Source organism: Anomaloglossus baeobatrachus, chromosome 4, assembly GCF_048569485.1.
Source record: "Anomaloglossus baeobatrachus isolate aAnoBae1 chromosome 4, aAnoBae1.hap1, whole genome shotgun sequence".
NCBI lineage: Eukaryota > Metazoa > Chordata > Amphibia > Anura > Aromobatidae > Anomaloglossus > Anomaloglossus baeobatrachus.
Window position 1 is genome coordinate 168,147,928 of NC_134356.1, and position 14,234 is coordinate 168,162,161.

A 14,234-nucleotide genomic window follows, 5' to 3' on the forward strand; every position below is an offset into this window, starting at 1 on the left:
GACACCACCCTTAGAGTATGATGGGCGTGTAATCTTGGATACTTTACTAATTCTAGCTGCTTCAACTCAACAAGACTTTATAGTAGTGTATATTACACAAGATAAGACACAAAAATACAATTGCTTCATACAATGCCACCTGTGCCAACTACTGATAATGAAGACAGCAGGCTAGAAGATATTCCGTATTTCAGCGACTTACTTTTAGGTGCTCAGTTAAGGTTTTGGAATACTTCAGTGCACTCTCTTTCTTCAGTTTAAACAATCTCAAGTACAGGAGGGACTGACATCGGAGACTGAAGACACAACACAAAAGCATTATTCTACCATATGTCTGCACGGAATCTTTACATGGACATAATAGGAAATTGTCAGTAGGTTTTTACCACCTAGTCTGAGAGCACCAGAATGTAAGGGCAGAGACCATGATTGCAGTAATGTGTCACTTACAGGTCTGCTTGCCATAGTTTTTATATACTCCCTGTTTTATCAAACAGATTATCATCACGAAAGGACTAGTAAAACAGAGGCTTAGTAAAGCATATTCATGACTGTAACCTCACCAACACTGATTGGCAGCTTTCTGTACCCTGTACATGGGCAGAGAGCTGTCAATCAGTGATGGGGTGAGGTTATACAGAGGTCAATATTCAGATAACTGCTAGATCTAACAGTGATTGAACCAAATGAACAGCAATGCAAGTGATACTTTGCTGGAAGCAGGGCCTCAGCCTCTTTAATGAGATGAATTCTAATCTTTAAGATATTAAGTGTACCTACCAAAGAACACCAAGTCTTTTATCAGCCGCTGTAGCATCTGGTGCTGAAGAACTTTTCAGTTTCATGGTATACCTATGGAGCAATGGCAGATCTGTCAGCAAATGGTTTAGACATACATCTTTATGTTATGTGAAGATCTTATCCAATTGTTCATATTTTAAAATAGATATCTGTCCACTAACTCATCTATAGAATGTATAGTGACCACATTAATAACGTGAATCTGCAGAAAAAAAATCAAGAGTTAAACATCAGAAATATCCAAAGATCCATTTAGCCTACATCACTCCCCCAGCTTCATCATCTAATGACTGATGTACCATGGGTAAACCTGATTGGGCAGGGTGAAATCAAAATTAATCCCATAATCTGCTGCAATTCTTGTGCAAAAACCGCACGTTATGACAACGTTTATCACATGTTTATAGTGTAATGTGATCTACGAGATTAAGATGTATTACACGGGGAACCTTCAAACATTTAATCGGCTGAGGTGTCAGATGGACCCCAACACAATCATGGCTTATCAGCAAGTCATAAACAATAGCTCATTAGGATAGACCCCAACAGCACATGGTAAACGTGATCACTGCATAAAGTGATGTTTTCACATTTTGACTGCATGATTACTGCAATCAATACAAGTATAACAAGAACAGCAATCACGATCAGAAAGTGAACGGACCAAGCCCAACACTTACTTAATCAGCTCCACAGTCTCAGAGTACATAGGAAAAGGAGATTTTGACTCTTGCACGCTTTTCTCCAATGCATTCCCACACTCGATGAAGGAAACCACAGCATCAAGGTAGTATACAGCCTTCTCAAATCTGTCAGACTACACAGAGAAAACATCAGTTAGAGGCAAGCAATTACTCCCTTGTCATATGAAGGGGACACATCAACAGGGAAATTATATATCCATACACACTTTCAATATGAAAAAAAATCAAGAGGGTTCACACAAACAGTGCACGGATGAAACCTGCCAAAGCACGCAGCCATGTGTGTCCACAACTTTATACTGACACTATTTACAGCATGATACATACATGACTTTACAGAAGCACTGCTCATTACAAAAGACAACAGACTGAGCACACATAGAAAGAAGGGCAATCAGAAAGGTGTAAACAGCCAAAGGGCAACGAAGGGAATTTTGTTTACTTACCGTAAATTCCTTTTCTTCTAGCTCCAATTGGGAGACCCAGACAATTGGGTGTATAGGCTATGCCTCCGGAGGCCGCACAAAGTACTACACTAAAAGTGTAAAGCCCCTCCCCTTCTGCCTATACACCCCCCGTGCTCCCACGGGCTCCTCAGTTTTGGTGCAAAAGCAAGAAGGAGGAAAAAATTATAAACTGGTTTAAAGTAAATTCAATCCGAAGGAATATCGGAGAACTGAAACCATTCAACATGAACAACATGTGTACACAAAAAAACAGGGGCGGGTGCTGGGTCTCCCAATTGGAGCTAGAAGAAAAGGAATTTACGGTAAGTAAACAAAATTCCCTTCTTCTTTGTCGCTCCATTGGGAGACCCAGACAATTGGGACGTCCAAAAGCAGTCCCTGGGTGGGTAAAATAATACCTCGTAATAGAGCCGTAAAACGGCCCCTTCCTACAGGTGGGCAACCGCCGCCTGAAGGACTCGTCTACCTAGGCTGGCGTCCGCCGAAGCATAGGTATGCACCTGATAGTGTTTCGTGAAAGTGTGCAGGCTCGACCAGGTAGCCGCCTGACACACCTGCTGAGCCGTAGCCTGGTGCCTCAAAGCCCAGGACGCACCCACGGCTCTGGTAGAATGGGCCTTCAGCCCTGAGGGAACCGGAAGCCCAGCAGAACGGTAAGCTTCGAGAATTGGTTCCTTGATCCACCTAGCCAGGGTTGATTTGGAAGCCTGTGACCCTTTACACTGGCCAGCGACAAGGACAAATAGTGCATCCGAGCGGCGCAGGGGCGCCGTACGAGAAATGTAGAGTCTGAGTGCTCTCACCAGATCTAACAAGTGCAAATCCTTTTCACATTGGTGAACTGGATGAGGACAAAAAGAGGGTAAGGAGATATCCTGATTGAGATGAAAGGGGGATACCACCTTAGGGAGAAATTCCGGAACCGGACGCAGAACCACCTTGTCCTGGTGAAACACCAGGAAAGGGGCTTTGCACGACAACGCTGCTAGCTCAGACACTCTCTGAAGTGAAGTGACTGCTACTAGGAAAACCACTTTCTGCGAAAGGCGTGAGAGAGAAATATCCCTCATTGGCTCGAATGGTGGTTTCTGAAGAACCATCAGCACCCTGTTCAGATCCCAGGGTTCTAACGGCCGCTTGTAAGGAGGAACGATGTGACAAACCCCCTGCAGGAACGTGCGTACCTGTGGGAGTCTGGCTAGGCGCTTCTGGAAAAACACAGAGAGCGTTGAGACTTGTCCCTTAAGGGAGCCGAGCGACAAACCCTTTTCCAGTCCGGATTGAAGGAAGGACAGAAAAGTGGGCAAGGCAAATGGCCAGGGAGAAAAACCCTGAGCAGAGCACCACGACAGGAAAATTTTCCACGTCCTGTGGTAGATCTTGGCGGACGTTGGTTTCCTAGCCTGTCTCACAGTGGCAATGACCTCTTGAGATAATCCTGAAGACGCTAGGATCCAGGACTCAATGGCCACACAGTCAGGTTGAGGGCCGCAGAATTCAGATGGAAAAACGGCCCTTGAGACAGCAAGTCTGGTCGGTCTGGTAGTGCCCACGGTTGGCCGACCGTGAGATGCCACAGATCCGGGTACCACGACCTCCTCGGCCAGTCTGGAGCGACGAGGATGACGCGGCGGCAGTCGGCCCTGATCTTGCGTAACACTCTGGGCAACAGTGCCAGCGGAGGAAACACATAAGGGAGCTGAAACTGTGACCAATCCTGAACTAAGGCGTCTGCCGCCATAGCTCTGGGATCTGGAGACCGTGCCATGAACGTCGGTACCTTGTTGTTGTGCCGGGACGCCATTAGGTCGACGTCCGGCATGCCCCAGCGGCAACATATCTCCTGAAACACGTCCGGGTGAAGGGACCATTCCCCTGCGTCCATGCCCTGGCGACTGAGAAAGTCTGCTTCCCAGTTTTCTACGCCCGGGATGTGAACTGCGGATATGGTGGAGGCTGTGGCTTCCACCTACAGTAGAATCCGCCGGACTTCCTGGAAGGCTTGCCGACTGCGTGTCCCGCCTTGGTGGTTGATATATGCCACCGCTGTGGAGTTGTCCGACTGAATTCGGATCTGCTTGCCTTCCAGCCACTGCTGTTACGCTTTTAGGGCCAGATACACTGCCCTGATCTCCAGAACATTGATCTGAAGCGAGGACTCTTGCTGAGTCCATGTACCCTGAGCCCTGTGGTGGAGAAAAACTGCTCCCCACCCTGACAGACTCGCGTCCGTCGTGACCACCGCCCAGGATGGGGGTAGGAAGGATTTCCCCTTCGATAATGAAGTGGGAAGAAGCCACCACCGAAGGGAAGCTTTGGTTGCCTGAGAGAGGGAGACGTTCCTGTCGAGGGACGTCGGTTTCCTGTCCCATTTGCGTAGGATGTCCCATTGAAGAGGACGCAGGTGAAACTGCGCGAAAGGGACTGCCTCCATTGCTGCCACCATCTTCCCCAGGAAGTGCATGAGGCGCCTCAAGGGGTGTGACTGACCTTGAAGGAGAGATTGCACCCCCGTCTGTAGTGAACGCTGCTTGTTCAGCGGGAGCTTCACTATCGCTGAGAGGGTATGAAACTCCATGCCAAGATATGTCAGCGATTGGGCCGGTGTCAGATTTGACTTTGGAAAATTGATGATCCACCCGAAACTCTGGAGAGTCTCCAGAGTAGCGTTGAGGCTGTGCTGGCATGCCTCTTGGGAGGGAGCCTTGACCAGCAGATCGTCTAAGTAAGGGATCACCGAGTGACCCTGGCAGTGGAGGACCGCGACTACTGTAGCCATGACCTTGGTGAAAACCCGGGGGGCTGTCGCCAGGCCGAACGGCAGTGCCACGAACTGAAGGTGTTCGTCTCCTATGGCGAAGCGCAGGAAGCGCTGATGCTCTGGAGCAATCGGTACGTGGAGATAAGCATCTTTGATATCGATCGATGCAAGGAAATCTCCTTGGGACATTGAGGCGATGACGGAGCGGAGGGATTCCATCCGGAACCGCCTGGTCTTTACGTGTTTGTTGAGCAGTTTTAGGTCCAGGACAGGACGGAAAGACCCGTCCTTCTTTGGAACCACAAACAGGTTGGAGTAAAAACCGTGACCCTGTTGCTGAAGAGGAACAGGGATCACCACTCCTTCTACCTTCAGAGTGTCCAACGCCTGCAGAAGAGCATCGGCTCGCTCGGGAGGCGGAGATGTTCTGAAGAATCGAGTCGGAGGACGAGAGCTGAACTCTATCCTGTAACCGTGAGACAGAATGTCTCTCACCCAACGGTCTTTTACCTGTGGCAGCCAGGTGTCGCAAAAGAGGGAGAGCCTGCCACCGACCGAGGATGCGGTGTGAGGCGGCCGTAAGTCATGAGGAAGCCGCCTTGGTAGCGGCACCCCCGGCGGTCTTTTTAGGGCGTGACTTAGACCGCCATGAATCGGAGTTCCTCTGATCCTTCTGAGGCCTTTTGGACGAGGAGAATTGGGCTCTGCCCGCACCCCGAAAGGACCGAAACTTCGACTGTCCCCTCCTCTGTTGGGGTAATTTTGGTTTGGCCTGGGGTAAGGATGTTTCCTTTCCCTTGGATTGTTTTATGATTTCATCCAATCTCTCACCAAACAAACGGTCGCCAGAAAATGGCAAACCGATTAAGCACTTTTTGGCAATCGAATCTGCCTTCCATTCCCGTAGCCACAAGGCCCTGCGTAATGCCACCGAATTGTCGGCTGCAACCGCCGTACGGCTCGCAGAGTCCAGGATAGCATTAATAGCGTAGGACGCAAATGCCGACGTTTGAGAGGTTATGGAAGCCACTTGCGGCGCAGACGTACGTGTGAGTGCGTCAATTTGGGCTTGACCCGCTGAGCTTGGAGTGCCCATACTGCTGCGAATGCTGGAGCGAAAGACGCGCCGATAGCCTCATAGATGGATTTCAACCAGAGCTCCATCTGTCTGGCAGTGGCATCCTTGAGTGAAGCCCCATCTTCAACTGCAACTATGGATCTAGCCGCCAGTCTGGAGATTGGAGGATCCACCTTGGGACACTGAGTCCAGCCCTTGACCACGTCAGGGGGGGAAGGGATAACGTGTATCCTTAAGGCGCTTGGAAAAACGCTTATCTGGACAAACTCGGTGTTTCTGGACTGCCTCTCTGAAGTCGGAGTGATCCAGAAACATACTCGCTGTACGCTTGGGGAACCTGAAACGGAACTTCTCCTGCTGAGAAGCTGACTCCTCTGCTGGAGGAGCTGAGGGAGAAATATCCAACATCTGATTTATGGACGCAATAAGATCATTCACTATGGCGTCCCCATCAGGAGTATCAAGGTTGAGAGCGGCCTCAGGATCAGAATCCTGATCAGCTACCTCCGCTTCATCATACAGAGAGTCATCTCTCTGAGACCCTGAACAATGTGATGAGGTCGAGGGGATTTCCAAGCGAGCTCGCTTAGGCGGTCTGGGACTGCGGTCCGTGTCAGAGACCTCACCCTGGGATCTATGAGACACCCCGGGGGGACATTGTTGTTCCAACTGAGGGGAACCAGGGGGCAGTGATTCCACAGTGCCCATGGTCTGAGATACAGGTCTGGACTGCAAAGCTTCTAGTATCTTAGCAATAGTCTCAGAAAGTCTGTCAGTAAAAACTGCAAACTCCGTCCCTGTCACCTGGACAGTGTTAGCTGGTTGTTCCCCCTGGGCCCCCCTTAGCAGAGGCTCCGGCTGAGTAAGTGCCACAGGGGCCGAGCAGTGCACACAATGAGGGTCAGTGGAACCTGCCGGTAGCGAGGTTGTACATGCGGCGCAGGCAGCATAGTAAGCCTGTGTTTTGGCACCCCTGCTTCTTGTGGGCGCCATATTGTTGTCTCCTTTGAGCAACACAACAGGGTATATAGCCAGAAATCAACTGTGCACCATACAGTGTAAAGTATAGCCTGTAAACATATAAACTATAATCACACTTCTGCACAAGTGGGGCCAGCACCTCAGGTGCTGCTTACCGCCCGCTTAAAGCGGTTGTGTGGCCACCAGAATCCCTGCCTGGGTCCCCCAGAGTTTGTCTCCCCTCTGCAGCGTCCGAGGAGCTGACAGGAATGGCTGCCGGCGTCCTGAGGAGAGGAGGGAGCCGTGGGCGTGACCCAGAAAGTGCGGGAACTGGTGCCTCACTGTGCACAGTGAGGGGGGTGGAGTATGCAAAGCATGCTCCAGCCCTCAGTGCTGCCGTGCTGTACAGCGTCCCGCCCTTCCCCTGACTGGCAGGGCTGGAAGAAACAGAGACTAGGCCCAAAAGCCGGGGACTCGAGTTATAAGCGCGGCCGCCGTATAAGCGCGGCCGGCGCAGAGTCCCCGGCGCACTAACAGTCCCAGCCGCGCCTCAGTAAAAACAATGGCAGCGGCGGTCAGCGCGGTAGTCCCCATACACAAACACACTCAGCGACGCTGCAGTGTATAATGGCACAAACGCGGTCAGCGCCGCGGTCCCCGGTGCACTAGCACACCCAGCAATGCTGGAGTGTTGCTGTGCGCGGTCCCCACGGGGACACAGAGTACCTTAAAGTAGCAGAGCCATGTCCCTGAACGATACCCGGCTCCTATCCAGCAGGCTCCTCAGGAGTTGTGGATGAAGCACGGTCTCAGTGCCTGGAGACCGATAGGATCCCACTTCACCCAGAGCCCTAAGGGGGATGGGGAAGGAAAACAGCATGTGGGCTCCAGCCTCCGTACCCGCAATGGATACCTCAACCTTAACAACACCGCCGACAAGAGTGGGGTGAGAAGGGAGCATGCTGGGGGCCCTATATGGGCCCACTTTTCTTCCATCCGACATAGTCAGCAGCTGCTGCTGACTAATCTGTGGAGCTGAGCGTGCATGTCTGCCTCCTTCGCACAAAGCAAAAAACTGAGGAGCCCGTGGGAGCACGGGGGGTGTATAGGCAGAAGGGGAGGGGCTTTACACTTTTAGTGTAGTACTTTGTGCGGCCTCCGGAGGCATAGCCTATACACCCAATTGTCTGGGTCTCCCAATGGAGCGACAAAGAAAAAGGGGGTTATCCGATAGCAGAAACAGACCAGCAGCTACAAAGCTGTGATAACATTGTCAGAACTCATGGACACTTCCACATTTTTTTCACATTACACTTACAAACTTAAATGGATTTTATGTGATATACCAACACTAAGTAGCAAGTATTTGAAGTATAAAGGAAAGGATACATTGTTTTATAAAGATTTAAAAAATCTCAAAATTGTGACATGCATTTGTATTCAGCCAGAGTCAATACTATTAGGCCACCTTTCACTAAATGTACTGCCGCAAGTCTTTCAGGGTAGGTCGCTGCCAGATTTGCACGTCTAGAGGGTGACATTTTTGAATATTCTTAGTTGCAAAATAGCTCTAGGTCAGTGAGATTGGATGGAGGCGTCTGAACAGCAATATGTAAGTCTTGTCACAGATTCTCAATGGGAATTAGGTCTGGATCGTGACGGCAATTCACACACATGAATATGCTTTGCTCAGTCTAAACCATCAAATGAAGCAGGATAATCGTCGTCTGACCTGGAGAATATTGTTGCAGAGCAGAACAGGCAGTACCTGCTATTAAAGGGAACCTGTCACCAGGTTTTTCCCCTATAAGCTGCAGCCACCACCAGTAAGTCCTTATATACAGCATTCTAGAATACTGTATATAAAAAGAGTCCAGGCTGCTCTGTATAACCAAAAAAAAAAAACAAACACCTTTATAATGCTCACCTAGGGGGCGGTCCAGTCTTATGGGTGTCGCTGGTCCCGGGCCTCCTCTATTCCTTCCATCGCCATCCTTCTCGTTCCCAGCCCAGTGTGGATGACGCATCCTACGTCATGCATACAGGCCGGCATTGTGCTCCTGCGCAGGCGCACTTTGATCTGCCAACTGAGGGCAGATTAATATATTGCAGTGCACATGCACGGGCGGTCTTTAACCTTTCCTCTCGCCTGCGCATTACAATACTTTGATCTGCCTGAGCAGGACTGCAATGCCGGTCTGTGCGAATGACATAGGACACGTCATACACATTGGGCTGGGAAGAAGGAGGACAGCAATCGCAACAGAGAGGAGGTGCGGACCAGTGACTAGCAACAACCATCGGACCAGACCTGGGCTCTTATATACAGTATTCTACAATGCTGACTTAAAGAGCTCATGGTGGTGGCCGCAGCTCATAAAAGGAAAAAAACCTTGTGACATGATCCCTTTAAATTCTTAACCACATAGTCAAAAAATTCTAAAGTCCTGGACAACCCCTTTAAAAATGTTTTGGTTAGTAAATAAGTAGTACTGTTTTTGTATTATCTACACTTCTCTAACACTTATGGCGTATTAAATGTTTCTCCAATCTTGTCTGCTCCCCCTTCCTATACTGCAAACATGTAGGTGGTTAGTAAATTAACATACAAAGAATGTAGCATCACTAAAACAATACTTTACCAAAGCATCCGCATTGTGCTTGAGCTTCTTTGCTTCTTGTAAATAATGGTCAGCCGAATGATTCCTGGGAGGAGGAGAAGACAAAATCATATGATAAAATGTGTAAAGTAAACATTGAGATGTCTATTCATTTTCCTGTAATGACTATCGATCAGCTGTAAATTAAATGCAAGTCTGAGGTATGAACGGCTGACTTAATTACCTCATAATAAAGGTGTATTTTAGCGGTATACAATAACTCATTGGTAGAACCCTTACAATGCAGTGCTAGACACAGACTGTGCATGGAATTAGAAGACAGCCCCATTAACTTTCTCTACCAGATGTCCGCAGATCAGGCCATCACCGGTCACAATGTTTTGGCAAATCCTAATGACATGTCGTACCGCTTCATGATGAGATCACCCTTTTAAGCTGCAATGTTGTTTTATTACAGCGGGAACTCAATTTAGATACTCACATAAGTTCTGTTAGCTTTAACCAATGACTATATTAACACAACAAATCATCTGTTATATAAAAAAAAAAAAATAAAAAAAAAAAAAAAAAAAAAAAGAGAATTTTGTTTACTTACCGTAAATTCTTTTTCTTATAGTTCCGTCATGGGAGACCCAAACCATGGGTGTATGCTACTGCCCCCGGAGGACACACAAAGTTACTACACTCAAAAACGTGTAGCTCCTCCCTCCTAGCATATACACCCCCTGCTAGCCAGATCTAGCCAGTTTAGTGCAAAAGCTGAAGGAGGACATCCACCCACAAGAAGAGACAGAGTAAAATCCGGAGGAACCGGAACCTCAGTCTACAACAATAACAGCCGGTGAAGACACACGGAACAAGAAACATGCCAATAGGCAATAGGGAGGGTGCTGGGTCTCCCATGACGGAACTATAAGAAAAAGAATTTACGGTAAGTAAACAAAATTCTCTTTTTCTTTATCGTTCCTTATGGGAGACCCAAACCATGGGACGTTCAAAAGCAGTCCATGGGTGGGAATAAACAGACAATTGAGAAGCAGGCAAACCTAACTTCACAAATGGGCGACAGACGCTGGAAAAATGCGTCTGCCGAGCCCACGTCTGCCAGAGCATGAGCATGCCTTGGGTAGTGCTTCGAAAAAGTATGCAGACTAATTCGAGCTGCAGACTGACAGACCTACTGAGCCGTAACCTGGTGCCTGAAGCCCAAGAAAAAAAGGCGCCGACAGGTCTGACCAAATGTGCTCTGATCCCCGGTGGGGAAGGCACTTGAGTACACTTGTAAGTCTCAGAAATGGCTGACCTAAGCCAACGATCAGGGTCGGCTTAGATGCCGAGAGACCGCTACGCTGACGAACAGTCAGCACCAGAGAGGTGCACCGTCTAATAACGGCGGTGCGAGACACGTAGATCCGGAGCGCCCGCACCAGATCTAGGAGATGCAACGCTTCCTCAAGCGATGAACAGGAGCCGGACAAAAGGAAGGCAGGAAAATTGCCCCGGATAAGGTGGAAGCAGTAACCGCCTTAGGGAAAAAGTCCGGAGTCGGATGAAGACCACCTTGTCTTGATGCAAAAGACCAAAAAAGGGGGTGACTCCGAGGGAGCGCAGCCAGAACTCTCTGGCGGGAAATTATAGCCACTAGAAAGACTACTTTCTGTGAAAGACACAACAAAGAAACCTCCCGAAGACGGCGCAAAGGGGGGTTTCCGGGAACCGTGAGGACCGGATTAAGGTCCGAGGTCTCCATAGGCCGCCGGAAGGCGGAATGATGTGAGATGCGCCCTTAAAGGAGCGCACCAGAGCCAGCCGGACGATACGCCGCTGGCACATACTGACAGAGCCGAGACCTGTCCCTTAATGAGGGATAGTCCTAGCTGTAGACCGGACTGTGGAAGGGACAGGAGGGTCGGCAAGGCCAAAAAAGGTCAAAGGACACTTTGGAGCTCGAGTCAAGTGGAGATGACTTCAGGAAGGATATCAGAAGTCGCTAAGACCCAGGACTCAAGAGCTACGCCGTCAATCTGAGAATCCAGAATTCTGACGGGGAAAAAACGGACCTCTTGAGAAAAGGTCTGAACGGTCCGGAAGATGCGAAGGCAACCCAACGGACAGAAGGAGCAGGTCAGAGTACGAAGCCTGCTTAGGTCAGTCTGGAAGAATGACCCGACGGCCCCCTTTACCGATCTTGCACAGGACGCTGGACAAGAGGTAGAGGGTGAAATTCGTAAAGAGACAAAGCTGGGATCAAACATGAACCAGTGTGTCTACCGCAAAACCTGAGGATTGTGGACCACGGTAGGACAGCTGAAATAGCCTGCCTCGTAGTTTTCACATCTAGGATGTGGACTGCGGATACGGTGGACTAGGAGTCCCTTGTCCACTGAAGGATGTTGAGCCGCCATGATTGCCAGGCGGCTGAGTGTCCCGCCCTGGAAGCTGGTGTAGGAAAACGCTATCACGTTGTCCGACTGGACTCGAATGTGCCTAGCCGCCCACAGATGGTGAAGGCTTAGAGAGCAAGAAATACAGCCCTGAATTCCAGCACATTGATCCAGAGGGCTGATTCGGACAGAGTCCAAGCGCCCTGCGCTCCACGATGGAGATATACCGCTCCCAAGGCGGATAGGCTATCCTGGTGAGGATTACCCGGAACGGGCCAGAAAAGGAGCGCCCCTGAGACAGAGTGGCCGAAGCCACCACTGAAAACGAGCCCCTGGTCTGTGGCAAAGCCACCACCCCGTGGGAGGAGTGAGTTCGCTTATACAGCGGAAAACATCCAGTCTCAGAGGACGCAGGAAAAACTGGACAAGGAACCGCTTCCATTGACGCCCTGAGAACCTCTGGTTCGAAGTCAGAGTGGACTTGGACAGAAGACAAGCCACCCGATAGGTCAGAGTGGCGAGAGTGAGCGAAGCACTCTGCTAAGAGTCAGCACTGGATGAAACCCCGACAAGAAGGCCGTCCAGGGCTAAAAATGACTGCCAACCCCTAGGGGGGCAGGACCCTGATCACAGCTGCCCCAATGAGAATACTCGAGGGGCCTTGGCTAACCCCAAGGGAAGAGCCACGATTGGACCACTCCGATTGTCAAAACGTAGTCAACGCTGGTGTGAAACTGCGATTGACTCCTGCCGATAGGCATCTCTGATGCCGATGGTTGCTAGGGAATCGCCTTGGGGTCTTGATTGATCCGGTGAAAAAAACACACGGAACAAAACCAAGACTCAATGTGAAAACGCCACACCTGGCTATGCTTGAAAAGCTAAAGATCCAGGTCGGAAGGCACCGCCCTCTTCGGGGACTAGGAATAGATTTAAGCAAAAATCTCAGAACCGTTCCCAGACGGGAACCGGTACAATTACTCCATCGGCCTGCCAGAAATGCCACGGCCTGTGAGAAGGCGGCGGCCTTGGAGCAGGGAGGAGATGACAGAGAAAATTTGTTTGGCGGGTGGACAGAAGTCCATCCTGTAGCCAAGGGAGATATAATCTCGCCCCCACTGAACGGAGACGTGTTAGAACCCTACGTCGCCACGTGGAGAGAGCCTGCCACCGACCGAGGAGGTTGTTGGCGTGGCTAATTAGCTCGGAGGAAGCTGACTCAGTGACAGCATCTCCTGCGGCCTTCTGAAGACGCAGCTTCGAGCTATTTGGTTCTATGAACCTAGGCTGAGCTAGAGGACGACCAGATGGAGGAACGGAAACCACCGAAACCTCAACTGATTCCTGTCCTGGACAGGTTCCCTGATTTAGGTTTGTGGCAAGGAAGAATACTCCCCGCCAAGAGCTTCCTTAATTTCACTCAGTTGGTTCCGAGGAAACTGGTCCCACCAAGGGGGAGCCCAGCAGGGAACCTCCATAGAGGCATCTGCCTTCGAAATCCGAAGCCACAGGAGCTTGCGGATAGCGAGGAAGGTAGCCCAGATCACCGCCGTGCGGCGTCCAGCATGGCAGATCTGGTATAGGATGAAAGAACTGAGTCTGGAAGTTCAGGCAACCGTTTTGGCATAGAGTCCCTGTGAGAGAATGCATCTCCTCCAGAGAAGCAGAGAAGGTACAAAAAAACCGCACTGCTGTAAGCTGAGGAGAACGAAGCTCCTGCCGTCCCCATACCGAACTTGGCCCAAAGGACAACCGGACGGACCGCAGAACCGCAAGTGAGGAGCCATCAGCCACTGACATAACGGCCCAGGCTGAGCCACCTAAGGTGAATGAGCCCACTACTTGACCACCATTGGTGGACAGGGGAAATCCAGTCCTCAGAAGCACGCTTCATGGGAAGCGACTGTCAGAGCGGACCCTGGGCTTGGTCACAGGGGCCTGAAAACTGGAGAGGTTAAGGAACACACGTTGTGTTCACCTAGATAAGGTAACACCGGCGGATTGAGGTCCAGTACAAAATTAATGTACCGTAGGATCCATATAGAGGTGCCGTCAGCCACTGATACAACTATCCGGGCTGAAGTCCAGATACCGGAGTGGCTACCCTTGGCGAATGAGTACACTCCTAGACCACCTCAGATGGGAGGGGGAGACAGGCAGCAGAACTCCGCTGTGGGGTCTGCAGGATAGGCTGTGGGCTTGGACGCGGCGGGCTGAAAACTGGAGTGGTTAAAGAACACACTCCTCGTCATGTTAAAGGCATAGTGATGCATTTCTGCCAGCGGGGAACACTTCCCTGATCAGGCAGATGGAGGTCCAGTACAAGAATAATGGATGAAATCCAATCATTCGCATCTGCGTCACCTACGGACGGATCAATGTACATCAAGTAGCGTCCGAGCCCGTGGTAGAGACATCCTCCTCGTCCAGCGAATCAGCTCGTAATCGGAGCTGCGGG

At 50.2% G+C, this 14,234-nt stretch overlaps 1 protein-coding gene across 1 annotated transcript in view; it reads right to left on the reverse strand.

Moving 5' to 3' along the window:
• AFF4 (ALF transcription elongation factor 4) overlaps positions 1-14,234 on the reverse strand; it is a 172,764-nt gene that overhangs the window by 12,681 nt on the left and 145,849 nt on the right. Inside the window, exons 16-19 of the mRNA XM_075344582.1 lie at positions 9,414-9,477; positions 1,482-1,618; positions 781-852; positions 203-296 (exon numbers count right to left, since the gene is read on the reverse strand). Of these exons, the coding sequence (XP_075200697.1) occupies positions 203-296; positions 781-852; positions 1,482-1,618; positions 9,414-9,477 (367 nt within the window). The remainder of the gene's footprint in view (positions 1-202; positions 297-780; positions 853-1,481; positions 1,619-9,413; positions 9,478-14,234) is intronic.